At 38.3% G+C, this 17,997-nt stretch overlaps 1 protein-coding gene across 1 annotated transcript; it reads right to left on the bottom strand.

Moving 5' to 3' along the window:
• Positions 1-4,891: 4,891 nt before the first annotated feature.
• On the bottom strand, positions 4,892-9,042 carry LOC122076055 (cytokinin dehydrogenase 7). Its single transcript, XM_042641338.1, has 4 exons — positions 8,114-9,042; positions 7,398-7,676; positions 6,546-6,796; positions 4,892-5,432 (listed from the first exon to the last, which is right to left on the bottom strand). The coding sequence occupies exons 1-4, from the start codon at positions 8,813-8,815 to the stop codon at positions 5,105-5,107; spliced, it is 1,560 nt and encodes a 519-aa protein (XP_042497272.1). The 5' UTR covers positions 8,816-9,042; the 3' UTR covers positions 4,892-5,104.
• Positions 9,043-17,997: the final 8,955 nt, after the last annotated feature.

Genomic DNA, 17,997 nt, shown 5'->3' on the forward strand with positions numbered 1-17,997 from the left:
AAAAAACCCCCCCCCCCCAAAAAAAACCAAAAAAAGAAAAATGAAAAAGGTTTTTACATTACATGGTTATATAAAATTTGATGGGGCTCACTTCAGTTTGGCTATTTGGGTTAAGAAACTCCAAAGTTCAAAGCCTAATTTCTAGCACCAATCAACCCAGAAAGCTCATTAAGAATCCGGCAAATATTACCATTTCTTTAGTTACTTTTACTTGCAAAACATTATCATTTGAGGCCTGTTTGGCTAAATGACCTTAATTTAAGGCAGGGAGCTTCAAGTTAAGAAGCTCAGGGATGGCCTTAGTTGCATGGATCATGGAAAGTACTTTAATGTTTTCTTGCTCTCCATCTAGACTGAAAGGTTTGAGATAGGTAAAGGAGTAGGCGTGGGCCACACATAAAAAGGAGTGGGGGAAGAAAAAGAACCCAAAAAATAGAAAAATAAAAAGAATTAAAAGGGGGAGGATTCTCCTTTGAAAACTTTGGCTTGATTCATTTGGATTTAAGTTGTACTTGATGAAGCAAACCTTTTAAGCTTTTGATGCAGGATTGGTGTTCTTTAAATTTTTTTAGGTGAAAGCAAGTCATTCTTAGTGTTCTTTGAGTTTAAGCCTTTTAATACCTTGCAGGCTTGCACAAAACAAACTTTAGCAATTGGCAGTACTTCTAAAGGTTTTTTGATACTGTGCTTCTAAAGTTGAATCTTCCCGGCTTTCTATATCCATAGGAAACTGTGGGTTTGTGACCCATTAAAAAGAAAAAGAAGAGAGAGAGAGAGAGAGAGAGAGAGAGAGAGAGAGGCTCTTGGATATTATATAAGGACAACCAAGTGGCCCACTAGTTCATTCATAAATTCAATAGTGGGTCATGTTTGATTATTGATAAGAGTCCAACCACATCTGGGTTTGTGATCACAAAAATTCTAACATTACTTAAGACCGGAAAAAAAAAAAAAGAGAAGGAATTATCTAAGAAGGGATCCCTACATACATTTTAAACCCAAACAACCGCCATCTAACATATCCGATGGGACATAGATTTTGTGGACAGATGAATCCATAGGTCTCTTAACTCATAACTCTTAGACACGTTAGAGTTTTTCACACGGTAAAATAGAGCTTTAAAAGTCCAACACCAAGGGAGAGTGCAAAATAATAGTCAGAGTATGATAGAAGTGGATGAACATGCATACCAAAACGTAAAAGGGTATATTTTATGGAATAATTAGGCTATGAAAGTTGAGAAATGTGTAATCCAGACTATGATCTCTTTATCGAACAGTCAGAAATAGCCATATTATCATGTGTCCATGTGAGATTTTTCTTTTTTGGATAGAAGATGATAACTCCTTCATTAGAATCACCCAATGGGGAATCAGTTACATTAGGAACCTCCCTTAGCAAAATACTATTCAGCCAGGGGTCATTATAAAGAAACTCAATTATAGAAGAGGAAGAGAGCACCCTGTGAGAAAGGGAGTGAGCAACAATGTTTGTTTAACGGCAGCTGAAACGGAAGATGCACTCCACAAATGAAGAGGAAAGACGAAAACAAACATTGTTGCTCACTCCCTTTTACGTTTAAAGCGGGATGTAAGAAAGATTATAACTTGTTGGAGGTATGTTACTTAGTATTTCGTCACATTAATTTTTGAGTTGATTCTGAAGGGCCCAAGAATGGAGGAATTATTGGCCCGCCTTGCATGTAATCATCTTGGTTATTGGGGCTTTGGCAATCCTAAAGGAAATTATTTTAGGGTTGCATGGGGATTTCGGTAATGCGTGTCCATATACATCTCACTATAAATTTATAGCGATGGTATGGTTCATTCTTTGTAATATGAGAGAGGTGTGAGGGTGAGCAACTATAACCCTGTTCTCCATTAATGGTGAGGCAGACATCTGATCACTATGGAAGTAAGCAATCTTGTCAAAATACGTAAATCTTTGTGTTTATTGTGTGATTGTTTGTTTACAATTTTCATTCGTTTCTACACGACCATTGGTATATTAGACCCATTTTTCTAGTCTACCCATATGTGTACGCTTCACAGAGGCGCTCTTAATGGCAACATGTACGAGGGAATTTATGTAAGCAAAAAATGACACATATCAGTACATCACCACCATTAACGGTAGCAAGCATGAGAAGGCTATTGAAACAAAAGGACACTTGTCACAACCTAACTGTACATGAAGCGTACAAGTATGAAAAGTAGATCAGGGTTCAATAATTAAGGACAAATATGATTAGAAGTAAATATAATGGATCATAGGATGGAAGGGTAGCTAGGTTGAAGATTAAGCTTTTCTTTTTCTCTTTTCCCAATTTTTTTTTTTGTAGCTTACACTCTTCAAGTCTAAACCTGATGTACGATGTTGCATAAACTTAATATTGAATTGGGTGTATAAACCCATGTGGAAGAACTGTAGTAGTAGAAGAAGGATGATTTCAGATACCAACCCCAACTCTTCTCTCCCTTTAACTAATGTATAAAAGAACAGAAAAGAACAAAAATAGTTGTTAATAAGTGGAAGAAGATCTAAAGATGAATTATAATATCTTGTACAGTTGTTGGAGTTGTGTTTTTGGTTGTGGGAGCAAATCACAAAGATATGATTCCAAATGCTTTTAATATATTCTTCTTCTTCATGAAAGAATATATTAATGAGAGAGAGAGAGAGGGGTACGTGGGTTGCATGGGAATTTCAATTCCCACCTCGAACCTCGTCAGAGTCAGTGATGAGAAAGTTTGAAACTCTACCATTAATGAGAATTATTTGGACGTTAGCTTTAGCTTTTGGTGATGCTTACAAGAAATCATGATCTTATAATTGACTCTTTGAGATTATTCAGAGATTGCCTTCCAACCCATCTGGCCAACTTTGCTTTTTCCTAGTCTCTACTTTTGAGAGAGAGAGAGAGAGAGAGGGGGGGGGGGAATTTTAAGGATTTTTGTTCCCAGAAAAGAAGGAAGTTGGGGAAGGTAAAGAAGATTTGATGTAGTAAATCATGAGAGAGAAAGAGAGAGAATCTGATACGTCTCTGTGTTCCCATGGTTTCAACTTCCAACTTGAGTAAAAAAGAGCAAGAGGCCAAAGGAAAAGGAAAAGGAAAAGAAAAAACAAAACAGAACAAAAGTGGATTACTGAGGAAGGAAAGCTTTGATCTAAAGTATTTGACGAATAGTAAGAAAGGAAAGATTTGATCCAAATTTTTTGACCAATAGTGTGAAAGGTCAAATTGGAACAAAAGCCAAAAGCTGGTGGGATTGGATTCGATTTGGTAAGAAGATTGTATTGATTACTGATCAGTAAACTGGTTTGTTACTATTAAAACACCCTCTCCAAACAAGAAAGCTTAAATAAAAAAGAGATTAAACTAATGTACTTTGGAAACACTAGCCAAAAGGGGGGAAAATATAAAAGGGTAACAAAATTGGTTGATGAAAAGAAGATCTTTTACCCATGTCTTGTTTTCTCCCACATGAAACCTCAAGCAGGTTTCTAGAATCTGATGTTTTAGATTTGAATTGGTAGACGTCGATCTTGACTAAATTTAAAAAAGAGTATTTCATACATTCGATGTTAAATGGTGAGAGTTAATAACAATATTCATACTTCAGGAGTCCAATTAGAACGTCAAATCACCATGACTAAGAAGATTCTCTTTTCACCCTAGGTGAAGGAAAATTTTCGACTGCCACAATTTCTTCCAATGTTCGTCTTACCATTAAAAAGATTTTTAACTTTCACTTTACCTATTCTTAGTTTAAACAATACAAAAATTTCACTACCCCCTCAATTCACTTCCATCCAAATTAGGGTTTGACAGAAAACTCCTTTGGAGTAAGAGTAGTCTTCCCATTGGTGTGCAATGAATAAAAGAAAGTATCTTTTACCTTCAGTGGGAGCTTGTGTTGTCATCCATGGAATATGGATTATTATCCTTAGGGCAAGAATCCAATGTGGCAAGAATGGTTTGAACTTTGAAATTCCTCACTACTATAAAGCAATGAGAAAAGTTCTTTGAATGGCTCACATTTCATCCATGATATATACCTAAACCTAGCATTCTCTCCCCCTCTCTCTATTATGTGGAAAGATATTTTGGAGGTAGGAAATGGTAATGTATTTCCACTTGTGTCAAATTCTATGTTGTACTTCCATTCCCTTTTTGTAGTTACTCGTTTCCCTATCTCTATTGTGTGGAAGGGTGTTTGGGAGGTAGGATAGGGCAATAGTCTAGATTTTTCAACTTTTTATAATTTAGTGGAAAAAAGTTTTCCACATTAACAATGTATCATCACTCTCACATATGGTTTATTCTATCATTTTCTCTTTCTTGTCCTGATCATGTGGGTCTTGTGTGGATGATCATTTTCCATATTGTCATTGATGTGGTATGAGAGATTCCTCTACACGGAAGGCATGAGGAACCTCCTTAGTTTGAAAATCAAAATCAAATTCAAATTCAAATTCAAATTCAAACTGCAGCTCTATTCCTATTTTCTAAGTACTCTCTCTCTCTCTCTCTCTCTCTCTCTATATATATATATATATATATATATTGTTTAGAATTGTTTTTGATAATGTTCTAGGTTTTCCCATTTGTTAGAAATTAAGAGGAAAATGTTCTTTGAGATTCTAGGGAAAGATTCATTAGTACCTTATATATTCATCCTCACATGACATGATCTCATTGTTTTCCTATTTACGAAACTATTCCATCGACTCCATTGGTGCTGAGAGAGGACTCCCTAATTTTAAAATCAAATTCTATGTTGTAAGGTTGTACCTCTATTCCATTTTTTTCGTGGCATTCTTTCTCTCTTTCTCTCTCTACAAAATAAATTGATAATTTCTTTACAGCGTGAATTAGGGGCCATTGCATTGAGTAAAGAATAATTTTAACTTAACAATTCCTTGCATCAAAAACAACAAATGCATTTCCAATTCTCTTTTCCATACTTTTCTTTTCCCTCTTTTTCTTTTCTTGATACTATATAAGCAGAGCAATGTATCTAGGGGGTCTTCTTGTAAATACATTTGTTGGGGGGAGAGAAAATAATTATAATTACTAAAATAACCCCAGATGCCATTCTATTACCCTAGTGATCTGGTGGATCGGGAGAAAATGGATTGGCCAGGAGAAAGTAGTGCTAGAGGATCGAAACGGGCCTTCCTCTCGACGAACCGGGTCCATTTCTTCCCAAAGTGTCGCTTCCATTGCTCCTGGGTTTGGTAATGAGGGAGGTATTGCTTGTAATCCAAGTCCTTGTCTCTGCACCACCTCACTATCTCCTCGTTCTGTCCTACTTGTTCTTCCACTGCTGCTGCTCCACCTCTAGGATTGAACCTTAGTAATGCTACTAAATAGAATATCTCCTCTCCCCGTCCTTCTGGCAAAACCACTGACGTCCTATTATCCCACCTGGGAAAAAGAAAAAAGGATGTCAAATTCGAGCCCGAACAGATTGGATCGAATCAAATTTGTATCTATTTAGCTATGGTATTAGAAATGGTAGAAAACAAAACCGATCGAATGGGCCGATAAGAAACCGTTAAGGCGAGCTAATAAAACCCCCAAACCAAGCTGTACCTTAATGGTTTGGCTCTGATTTGGCCCAATAATACCAAACTGAAACTGGACCGGGACAAACATTAACATTCCTTATGCGATGTAACGTGGCAAAACTGCTCACCCCAACAATCACGTCACCCCCCAGGAATATCATTTTCCATGAAAAGTAATTTACACCCAAACTGACGAAAATACCCTTCACCATCCCTCCCACCTGTCTGAAGTCTGAAGTCTGAACTCTGACGTAAACGGTAAATTCCCCCTAACGTGAAGAAATGAAAGTTTCTGCTTTTACCATCTTCCAATTAGTTCGGTCCCCACATAAAATAAGAAGGAAGGGGAGGGGGGGTGCGGCCCACACTATTTTTGTCCCACACAATCTTTCCATGTTTGCTTCTGGGCACCAAGACAGATGACAACACTTTGACAGAATGTAACCCTTACTTAAAACAAAAGGGTATTTGATTGAGAAGGTGACAGTGATATATGCCAGTCTGTACTCTGTACTCCATAAGCCCTTTCAACTGTCCGATTGGGATACAAGTACTGGAACAAAAATCAAAGATTCTCTGGTAGGTGTATGATCAAAGACTGTGGGGTCTACAATGACCACATCAGGTGGGTCCCACCTAAAAGACCATGCTTTGTTGTAATAAAGTCAACACTTACGATTTGATCATCTGACCAGTTTGCCAATTGTAGGTCCCAACTACCCAACCACATTGGCCGTTGGATCTCCAATAGTATAGATTACAGCCCATTGACCATGACATTGGTCCCCACCCCCCGGGTCGCTTCCGACCAGTACTGGCCTGCCTTGGCATGCATTCAATATCAAATCAAAACCAGAAAATCTTTAAGGCCACGCGTGGTTTAAAACACATGGAATCGGATCGGTCTGTGTTGACCCGTAATCAGTGTTTGGACTTTGGACTGGTTTTTGGGATTGGGAGAGTTGCTTACTTGCTTCTACGTAGAGGATAGACGAGCATGGGCCCACCGATGCCGTGCCTGAGGATGTTCTTGAAGACAGCACGATCGAAATCAACGATGTCTCGCTTTGAAACGAGGAGGTTTAACCAAGGGTGTGGATTGTCCCAGATGCCGCTAGCCATGGCAGCTTGCTCCGCCTGCTTCACACGTAATAGAAACTCCATGTAGCCAACGCTCACCTCGAACCTCAGATTCCTACAGTAACGCAACTGTCGTAGCATCTGCCCCACCACATGAAATATCCAAAATACCCATTTTTAAAAAATTTGATAAAGAAGAGAATAAGGGTATTTTGGTAAAAAAAAGATGGATTGTTTGGACATTTGGGGAACAGTTTAGGGTGGTCCCACATATCCACCAGATCTTAATCATATCATTTTCGGGGACAGCAAGAAGGACGGGACGTCAATTACTGTTTTACCCCCAAGGTCAAAGTTAAATGGCAACTCTGCTTCGGTAAGACCGAGGCAATATTGAGACGGCGGAGGAGATTTTGTTCCTCTCCCCCCTGGTGTCTGGAATATGGATTCCCTTCTCGTGCGACATTTTTCATTTGAGAAAAACAGAAGGGCATTTTGAACATTTCAGATTTCATTTGAGCCAAACCAATCAAGATACCTATCATCGCTACTCAGACAAAGTGGGCATTATTGGGGCCCCACTTATGCATAGAATAAGAATATCCCAGTTGAAGTGGCCCATGGGTCATAACTCATAATAACCCATCAATCTTACTCCAGCAGTTTTTTTGTTTTTATTATTTGCCACATGTATCTTATCCATTGAAAGATGACCAAATATAAGGGTACCTAAATTATTCACCTTATCCAGAGAGGTGGACTGGTCATGACAACTGCGGTGCAAGGCTAGCTCAAGGCAGTAAAGAACAGGTCCAGCTGTTGATGGTAAGCGGCTCGGGTCAAACCGTTGGCCCGGATGCAATGGAACCAACGGCCATCCGTTAACCGGGTCATCACTGTTGACGAAAGCGAATCCTTCCACGTAATCGAACGATTCACCTTTCCCTTCCTGACTCACAAGCCACTCGGCATCCTTTGCGAACTCGGTAAACTCGGCGTATACTAATCTTATCCACCTAACCTGAAACAATAACCATTATTAGTGAATGAAGACGATAAAAATAAAAGGAGAAAACTCTCTACTTGTGTGTTTCTACGCCTAAATGTGGGGGCATGGAAGACTATGCTACCACCACACTGATGCCTTTGTGCGGCTTCCCATTGGCCTGTATAATGGTGCAATGGCTCCACAAGTGAAAAAGGTTATCTTGTACAAAACAGAGAGCCGGTCAGTTCCCTTAAAGATAACGTGGCTTTTGCATCAGTGTGGGTGAAGGAAGGCTTCTTTATGAGTAGTGTGGCTTTTACGTCGATGTGGGGCCAATGGAGAGCACACGTGGAAATAGAATTTTTACCTTTACTGCTGGATAAAACAGTCATATCACCCTACTTTGTGTCTGGGTGTAGGAACCGCGCTGTCATTCGGCCTTTAAAAAAAAAAAAAAAAAAAAAACTCACCATGTCCGGAGCTTTCTGCAGCAAAACCCGAGCTCTGGTGATTATACCGAACTGACCCAGACCACCAAGAACACCAAAGAAGAGTTCTGAGTTCTGGGTCTCAGAGCAAACCATGGTTTCTCCCTTTCCGGTCACCACCTCCAACTCCGACACGTTCGAAGTCTGAGGACCATACCGGAAAGCTTGACCGCTTATGCCCGCGTTAGACAAGGTCCCACCGACGGTTAACCCGAGATAATCGGTCCAAGAACGAGGAGAAAGGCCGAAACCAAGGACACAGTGTCTGAGTACATCTTCCCACAATACCCCTCCACCGACGTCGACGTAAACAGAGCCATTGAAGGTAACCACATCGATTAGATCATCCATGGCTCTCATGTCTATCACGAGACCTCTGTCAGTCATGGCTTGGCCATTTATGGAGTGACCATTACCCCTAGCAGCGACCGTAAGGTTAGAAGAAAGAGAAGCAGCTTTAACCACCCTAACCACATCTTCTGGGACAGCCGGCCTAATCACTGCAAGTGGTTTGGTGTGGTAAAGACCACCGAAATCCTTCCCGGCGGCGGCGGTGGTGGAAGTGAAATCAAGACTGCCTTGTAGGTCGAGGCTTAGGCATAAGCTTATGTTAGTTGATTCTTCATGTTCTGGGTTTGCTTCAGTTTCATTCTCAGGGACGAATCTCTCTAGGAAGGCTATCATTCTCACACAAAGAGTGAAACAGAGAGAGAAAGAGAGAGAAGTGGGAAGAAGCAGAGGGGTTTGGATGATTCAATTGGGGATTAGTGGTAGTGAGAGTGGGAATGGAAGTCCAAGTCGAAGTAGTAGTAGAAGAAGAGGAAGGGGAAGAGAAACTCTGGATTTGGTTTTATTAATGACGTCAAAGCTACTTTAAAATGGCGAGTGGAGGGACTGATCCGATCGACATCCTCTGTCTTCCACTTTTTCATTTCTAACTAATAATTTCACTTCTTTCATTTTCAGAATTTTATTTGACTCATTTTAGTGTCGTGTCAGCCTAGCTATAATAAAACCAAATAAAGGACAAAATCAAACGTAACTATTTTACTTCTTGTTTTCTCCTTTTATTTTACCCTTTTTTTTTCTCTCTTGGACTCCCCATTTGATTACAAGGAAAATAAATTTTTTTGGGTACAATACTAATGTATAGAGTCCACACGCCCTCTCACATCCCATTCATATACCCGACACTCTTTCTTCTCATTTTACGACCCTTGTTGTCAGATTAGATCACCCACTCTCTCATTGGTAGGATACTGCACTCTTGATCGTGCTCTAACAATTCATCTTCCATATATTTCATAGAAAATTCAGTTTTCATGTTTCATCATAAAGGAAAAATAAATATATTCTTTAAAAAGTGAAATATATTTTATAGGAAAGAAAAATATTTGCCTTCACTTCCCTTACTCAACTCTCGCTTACAATTAAATGGATATCTAATTTGTATAGACAATGAACTTTATATCGAATGGAGGATGATAATGATTGGTCTCTCTTATTCTCATTGGACAAAGGATCATTCACTGGCCCCACCTCCAAAACATGAGGAAGGATAAGAAGAGAGACTTGTAGTGACACTATGTTTAGCTCAAGGCTAGATTACCTATTCATACATGCAAAGCACTTCACTATGGTTAGGTGATTACTTGTGTCTCATCTACTCATTAAAAATGAATGTAGTGGCATTTATAGGAGAACAACTCTCTTGCACAAACATACCCTGAATGTTGGATTCATATCTTTTTTTTGCCCCCATGAATATCCTTTTTGTGGGTCCGAATCCTCTTCTCAAGCGGTAACCATCTCACCCCATCTCACACCATCCATGAGTATAGGGCCGCACTCAAAAGGTACTTTTGACACCCATAGAGTTATAGACAGTGTCAGATGGGGTGAGGTAGGTACCACATAGGGAGAGGAACCACGCTGCCTTTTTGTACCCTAATGAGATTGGGTGTGTCCTATGTTGAACATATATGCAACAAATTCTATTTATAACATAAAAAAGGACAAATATCATCTCTTGTTTTTTGGTAAATAGAAACATCATCACCTAATTGAACGTAAAGTGTACACAATAAAAGAAAAACACTCAAATACAATACTTTGGGAAGAGACCTATGGCGGTGGTTACCAAGGATCTCCGTGAAAGGCCTTCTATCTCTGCGATGGCGTGTTGCGGTTTGGAGGGGAGGTGGGGGCAAGAGGGGTAGGGTTGGGTGGTGGGGCCCAACTAGATTGGAAGCAAGCAGGGGAGGGATGGAGGTGTGGGGGCAGGGCACAGGTTGCTGGCAAGGGTTGTTGTAGGGGCAAGGGGCAAGGGCAGGGGCAAGTGAGGGGTGGAATGGGGGTGGGGATTGGGGTTAGGGAGGGTTGTTTGAGTAGGGTTTTCCAACATGGATAATTGTAGGGGCACGGTGTAGGGGTAGAGTTAGGGGTAGGGGTAGGGGTAGGGGAAGGGGAGGGTAGGGTAGGGTAGGGTAGGGGCATGGAAACTTGGTTTGGGTGGCATTGCTGAGTAGAGGTAGTTACAGGGGCGGTCCTATCGGAGCTGCTAGGGGTAGGGATGTAAATGGATTTGATACAGATCGAATTTGGATCGGATGAGTTCAGATCCAGATACCCCCGGATATAGATGTGGATCGAATTTGGATTTTCAACCATTCGTTTACTCTTTGACTTGTGTAATCCGGGCTTTTCTCTCCCCCAATGAGTATAATTTGCTCTTAATCCATCTTTTTAAGTTGTTTTAACTCTTTCCCTCATTTTCTAGAACCTGTTTAAACTTTAAGAACCCTCAAAATCATTAATTGATTATTTAATTGGATCGGATAATTATTTTCCAGATAATTCAGATTTTAATCCGGATACTCTTTGACCGGATACGGATATCCCTAAATGGATACGAATGCTAATTCGAATTCGAATTTTGACTATCCATTTGCATCCCTAGCTAGGGTGGGTTATGTGGTTCTATTTATTTTTATTTAATTTATTAAAATTCTCACAATATAAACAATTATATTTGCAATAATTTAAAAAAAAAGAATATAACATATATCTGCAACTATTTATAACCACAACTATAGAGAGATAACTTAATGTAAGCATATGGGCAATATAATATTGTTGATTTGACTGCAAATAAACTGACTTTTAAATCATAGTCGTGGGAATTTTACTAACATAGGAGAAAAGCTTATGCTCACCAGGAGGTCTCAGGTTGAAACCTTTGGGTGTTATCTATTTCCCTCCTAATCTTAAAAAAAAAATAAAACCCTCCAAAGACGACTTTCTTGTTGAGTATCGATTGGTGATCTAGATTGTAGACTTTTATTTTTATTTTGGTGCAATCTAGATTCTAGACTCGCTTAGCTCTGAAGAGAAAGGAAATTTCCAAATCCAAACGGTCCAAGTCCAGGTCCAAGTTAAGTTCAATGTCACTGGTTCACTTCTTCTCCTTCCTAAGACATCTTAGTAAGAGACTAAGAGTTAATAATTAGTCACTAATAAGTGAGAATGACCTCATATATAACTCACGCGCGAGGACTTCAAAGTCTTTCAGTTGGTTAAGCAAGAAAGACTTAAAAAGTTGAAATATGTGTCAATATTGGTGGCATACAGCTTATACAAAGATGTGCCAAACTGAGTTCCCAATCACCTTTCCAAAGAATAGCCCAAACAAAAAAAAAAAATAAACAGTTTTCCAAAGGTGATAGATACTTCGAAGAAGATACATAACATATATAACCCAACTCATATGTATATGTCCTCATAGAAGTTTCCCAATAGTCATCATTGCCTTGCCCTGCTGGCCTTATTAATCAATTTTTCTAATTCTAAAGACCAAATGAGAGTGACTAGGTCACAAAAGTGCAAACAACACCATTAATACAGCTGTGTAGAAACTTATATCAACCTCGAGAGTTTTTTCAAATAAATCGACTTACAAGGTAAGAGAATCCAAGCCCATATTAATTGGCATAAAATCTTTTTGTAATAGGTGTGAGATCAACCCCACCACATATGATTGATATAGGAATATATGATTGTAATATATCATCACATTATTTTATTATTATTATATTTTTAAAAGTTTGGAATTGAACTTTGAGCAATGAGATAGGAATGTTGTCCTTATTTTTTTGGAGGATAAATATGTAAATATATTGAAACTCCTCAAAGAAAGAAAAGAATACAAGGCAAGATGCCACCAATGCATTAGGCCAAACACAAAAGGATTAAAACGTCAACTAGAACAATAAAGTTAGAGAATGAGAAGAAGCACAGATTTTCTAATTGGTCGAGTGAAGAGAATAAAAGACAAATCTAATACAATGACTCCTATTCTCTCACAAAACAATGATTTGAGTGTTTTTCCAATGGAGTTCTTAAATGCTGTCCTTATCATATCCAGCAACTCATGTTTGCCATGTGGTAATTATTTTTTTACTTGGTATTAAGTGTCAACAACAATAGTGGTAATAGAAATTGTGAGCTGGGGTGAACTTGCTTTTCTTTTTTGAATCTGCGAGCTGGTAAGTGGGCTTTGGGCCTTGGGCCTTGTGATTTTGGAGTCATTGCCATGTATTCTTTCTCTTTTGCAACAGAAACACTTGATTTGATTCCAAAGTGAAATAGACCTTGTAGGATTTATTTCACTGGGCTCAAAATAGAATTGTGAACCTAATCACAGATTCAGTCTAGTTTGGAAAATAAGCTCCTATTCAATTTCAGTTTCCACTTGTTGTATCTTGAGCAGAATCAAAAAATTGAAACCAGATTGATTGACACCCTTAGGCTGTTTCCGTCAGCATTAGTTGTTTTGGGGTACTATCATGGATTTAGGTATCGTTATCGCTAGAGGGTGAAGTGGTCCAAAAATCTGTGGTATCGATATTTTAAGGGGTAAAATGGTCCCATCAGACCTAATACAGCCGATCCATATCAATATCATTATCTGCCAATGCCGATACTGATACCGGCCACCAATACTAGATGCCCAAAACCTTGGGTACTGTACAAATTGGATTTGGACTGCGGAACTCCTAACTTTCTATGCTAGAAGACTTTGGGGCTTTTATGGCTTGTAGGGCCTACGATGGGCCCACAGCCAACAGGTCTGGGCCCTTGGGCTTACCTTTTGTTACCTTACCTTCCCAAAGCAATGAAATCTATCTTGTGAGAGAAGATTGGACTTCTCTATCCCCTTTTCTCAAGTGTGTGAGAAGATGAAAAGACTGAACTTTGGTGTTGATTTGAGCTCTCATTGAAGTTTTGACTTGATGTCTTCTTGAATCAATCAAAGTTGCAGGCAGTTCAAGTGATTCTATTTTAAGGGCCACAAGGTACCTCTCTCTCTCTCTCTCTCTCTCTCTCTCTCTCTCTCTCTCTCTCTCCTCATCCTCATCCTCATCCTCATCGATAACCTCAACGTCTCTGTGGAGACAGATTGAGGTGACAATTTGGGTCACATTACCAACAAGTATATCAAAAGATTCTATTTTCGTAGCTTCACATGTGGTAGAATAACTTCCATTGCATAGTAAGATTATTTGGAGAAAGTTTTCCTCCACCACGCTAGAATATTCACCACTCTATCCTAGAGTTCATAAATCTTAAAGGATATTAATATGTTCCCCAAAATATTCTTCCAAATACCTCTTTTGCAAGTCTGAACCCACTATGGTGAATGGATTCCCAATCAGTGTAGCTAAGGGAAAAATTAGTCCCAATTATTTTATAGAAAAAAGAGAGAGGAATGATTTCAAGAATTAGATTCGAATGGATTAAATTGATCGATTAGAATCAAACTACAATTAATGCAAACTCCTACAACCTATTTAGAATTGGCCATGAACACTATAGTCGTTAAAATAACATAATTCAATGAAACTTACCTCTTGTAACTAAATAACTTTTGAATAAAAGAGTCAAACTGAAACCAAACCGTAACCTAAAGATGGTTTCAGTCCGTTTTGATTAAGTTTTTATTGGGTTGATGTAACGGGCTCTTACCAGGCTGTTATCCTGCTACTGGTTCGGTTTCGGTTTATCATATATATGCATTTAGAAAAATGATACTGAAAATAATGGTTTTTATTGGTTTTGATCCAGGTTTCATTTCTGTTTCCGGTTCTGTTGGTTTAGTTCGGTTTTTATTTTTGCTGGTTTCAAAAAACCTCAGACTGATAAGGATTCGATTTGATTTGGTTCAGTCAACCGGTTTGGGCTGCAGAGTTTTTTTTTTGTCTTCTTGGGCTTATTTAATGGGCTGGCCCATTAAAAAATACCTCATCTTTTGATTGTAGTTGAATGTACAGATTAACAAGAAAGAGTCATTCTCCTGTCGATAGTGAAGTTAAAGAATGGGGGTCTAGCTAATTGGCAAGTGGGACCTAATTTCTCTTAATTTGTGGTGAAGAGAGAATCTCTTAATCATTTGATTAGAGAAGGATTTTTGTACCTTCAGCACTACGGTGGGAGAGTTAATTATAACATTCATTCTTCCCAAAGTCAAATCATAGTGTCAAACTCAAATCACCATGGGTGAAGAGATTCTCTATGTTCACTTAAGATGAAGAAAAAATAAATCCAAGTGGGCGAATTAAGAAACTTACAAAGTGAAAACCAGAATACCTGATAGGCTGGCCCGTTTACATCAGCGAGCCCTCAGATGTGGAAAAAATCCAGACAGATTAATGTGGGCCCCACACATCCAATAATGAATGTCCCAGCCTGCGGTTTCAAATGATAAATGCACTAGATGGGCTGGTTGACACCGATTTTGAGCAAGCAGGCCCGGTCTGTGGGCTGAAATGCCCAGCCCATCAGAATTTGGCACAGGCAAGTCCCAACCTGAAAAAGCCTGGCTTCAGGAAAGGTCATATATAAGTTATGGGAAGGGGATTTGTTGCCAGGCTGTGTGGCCCCTGGCCAGCATGGGGGGCCGGTGGGAGTACGCACACGAGCATGTGGAATATTTAATTAGGACTTGTGATAATTATTAAGGGAAAGGGTTTTTTGAGCTGTCGGATGAGTAGGGTACACTATCATCGGTGTGCGCTTATCTCTCCTTCTCACATGAAGATGTTGCTGCCTTCTTATGTATAATGCCATTTTATCGCACCTCATTGGTGGATTCCCTCTATACTGTTTGTTGTGAGAATCTTATCCCATTATTTAATTACTTTTGAATCGGCACCCTAATTCATTGATTTGCTAGATTAGCATACTATTATTTTGGATCATCAACCATTTAGATTACTTTGTACTGTCTTTGGCTTGATTCACATCTATCATGCTATATTACTTGTTTATACATGCAATACTTAAACACCGTTTGACAAGGTTCCGTTTTTGCCGTTTTTGCGTTTTCTTGTTCTCAGAAACTGAGAAACAACCTAAAAAGCGTTTGATACAGTTGTTCCGTTTTACCCGTTTCTAGAAACACAAACCAAAATTTATGCTTATTTACAATTTTAGAAATGAATTTGAGAGAAAAAAAAGGCTCTTGTGCCTGATAAATCTCTCAACTATTTAAACATAAAAAGAGGCAACCGAACCCTCTCTCCCTTTTGGGCATCCGATGATATAATTGGGGTTTTTAATGGCATTATGTCTACAAAAAAACATTTCGAGAAACAGGTTTATCAAACACCAAAAAATCCATTTTTGTTTTTGGAAATGTGAAAAACCATTTCTGCTATTTCTAGACACATAAGCAACGGTAACGTTATCAAATGGTGCCGTAGATAATGATAGGTAACAAATGTGCGAACTCAAAATGCCAAATTATGGGAGATATGAAGACTAGTCTCTCAATGATTAATGCAAATAAGTTGAAATATAATTTTTAAGAAAACAAAAATTGTTAGAAATATTTAATACAAATTATTTATTTTCAATTTCATTGATTTTTATTTCTGACTGAAAGATCTTTTATTTTGTAGAAAGATAAAAACCTAATCACTTAGGTTGAGGACCCTTGTTGAATGATCAATCATTTACAACCTTTTGACAATGTTAGTAACAATTCAACAAAAGAAATTTTGTAAACTCTTCAAGTTATAGGAAGATATCCTTGGATTTTTTTAATTCATTGATTTGTCCTGTTTGAACACCCAAAAATAATAAAAAAATTAATATAGTTTTCTTAATCATAAAGCCATAATAATATAATATTCTTTTGATAAGGTCATAATAATATAATCATAGTGCTTGAACTGTTTAGGGCTCATTTTTTATTTTCATCAATGGCATATCAGATCTCTTCTCGGGCTTAAATTCAGGCTAAAATAAGGTCAGAACATACTAAAGCCTATACCCCAACCCTAACCTAGCTCAGCCCACCTTGAGCTTTGAGCTTTGAGTTGGGATTCCTAAACCTTAGCCTAAAGTGCGAAATGACTGAGAATTTGGTTTAGGGGGCGACCCCATAAGGATCCGGGGTACCCTACATCCACCCCTACATCCAATTAGTCATCCAGGACATTCCCTTTCTGTCAAACCCCACAAACACTAAAAGTGCCATGCAACCTAGCTTAGCCATGAGCGTCGCATTCATAGCTCCAAAAAGGAATTAGATAGCTTCAATCATGCACGCAAAAGGGGTTGGATTTAGGTAATCAAGATTGTTGTTTTGCCTTACTTAATTGTTATGTCCTTGACCATGCTATGGAGTTGGAGAGTCTTGTCCTACATGTGCAATTATCTTTTCCTTTCTTTAGTGGAAAGTTTCAAAATATTAAAAGGTCTTTTATTATTATTATTATTATTATTATTAATCATAACAGGAGATGATATAATTTTATTCAGTTCTCCATTTGTAGATCTGCGATTTAAGTAGAGACCGTGACAGTGGATTGTTGCACTAGTTTCCCCGAGGATTAATCGAGGTGCGTGTAAGCTGGTCCGGACACCTTGGTTAAAATAATAATAAAAAAAATCTTCAGTTTGGGTGAAGAGAATCTTTCACTCCTAATGTATATCATCACCATGGATGGAGAGAAATTAAGTCCAACTTTGTTATGAAATTTGGAAAGTTAGTGAGTTTGGCATCATTGCTAATAATGATTACAATTTTTTTTTCTCTTAAGGAAGAGGGTTTCTTTAAGCGAACAACATAGAAGACCACACCTCATTGGTGCGATAGAATAATTTTATATATAGGAGGGCAACGATGTCAATTTATGTCGAGAGGTGAGAGATATAGAAAAAGAGGGTCCTTGATTTTTTTGTTAAATAATTATTGAAAAAAAAAGAAAGAGGGTTCTCTTTTTGTTTACTATTTGAGAAAGATTGCATTCTTGATTATTTCAGAGGAGGGAAAGAAATCAAATTCCAATATTCCTATATTCCAACCAACAAAATAGGAAATTAAATGCTCTTCCAAAGTATGCGGATCCACATAGATGAGATTCATCGAATCAATGTCCAAACACATTCACAAGTCAGAGATGTTGTTCCTATTCCAAGCAGTAACTAACATCTTTTGTTCTTTACCTAACCCTTAAACAAAACCCACAAATTTGGTCTCATGCAGTAATTTAACCTAATATTCTCTTTATTGAAGTCTCCAACTCTCATTCCTTTCCCTTCTCTTGTCTGTTTAGTCAGCTGCAAAGGAAACACGCGGTCTTTATTCTTTAAAACAATAAAGAGAATTTTTGAGGAGAGAGAGAGAGGTAATCCAGAAGAAACAAAAGCTCAGACAACCACATAAAGCCCTCACCCTAATATACCCTAGCCTGTGAGGAATATGGACAACTAAGGATGAATGGTACTAAAATCTTATATTATACCTTGGGAACTAGGGATAAAGTATTCGTACCTCAAAAAAAAAAAAAAAAAAAAAAAAA

Source organism: Macadamia integrifolia, chromosome 4 (assembly GCF_013358625.1).
Source record: "Macadamia integrifolia cultivar HAES 741 chromosome 4, SCU_Mint_v3, whole genome shotgun sequence".
Classification (NCBI taxonomy): Eukaryota; Viridiplantae; Streptophyta; class Magnoliopsida; order Proteales; family Proteaceae; genus Macadamia; species Macadamia integrifolia.

Excerpts from the sequence above, each read along its gene's own strand:
- LOC122076055 (XM_042641338.1), bottom strand. The coding sequence starts at position 8,815 with ATGATAGCCTTCCTAGAGAGATTCGTCCCTGAGAATGAAACTGAAGCA. Across the intron at positions 7,677-8,113 it reads TGCAGAAAGCTCCGGACATG|GTTAGGTGGATAAGATTAGT; the intron begins GTGAGTTTTTTT and ends TTATTGTTTCAG. Across the intron at positions 6,797-7,397 it reads AGTCCACCTCTCTGGATAAG|ATGCTACGACAGTTGCGTTA; the intron begins GTGAATAATTTA and ends GTGGTGGGGCAG.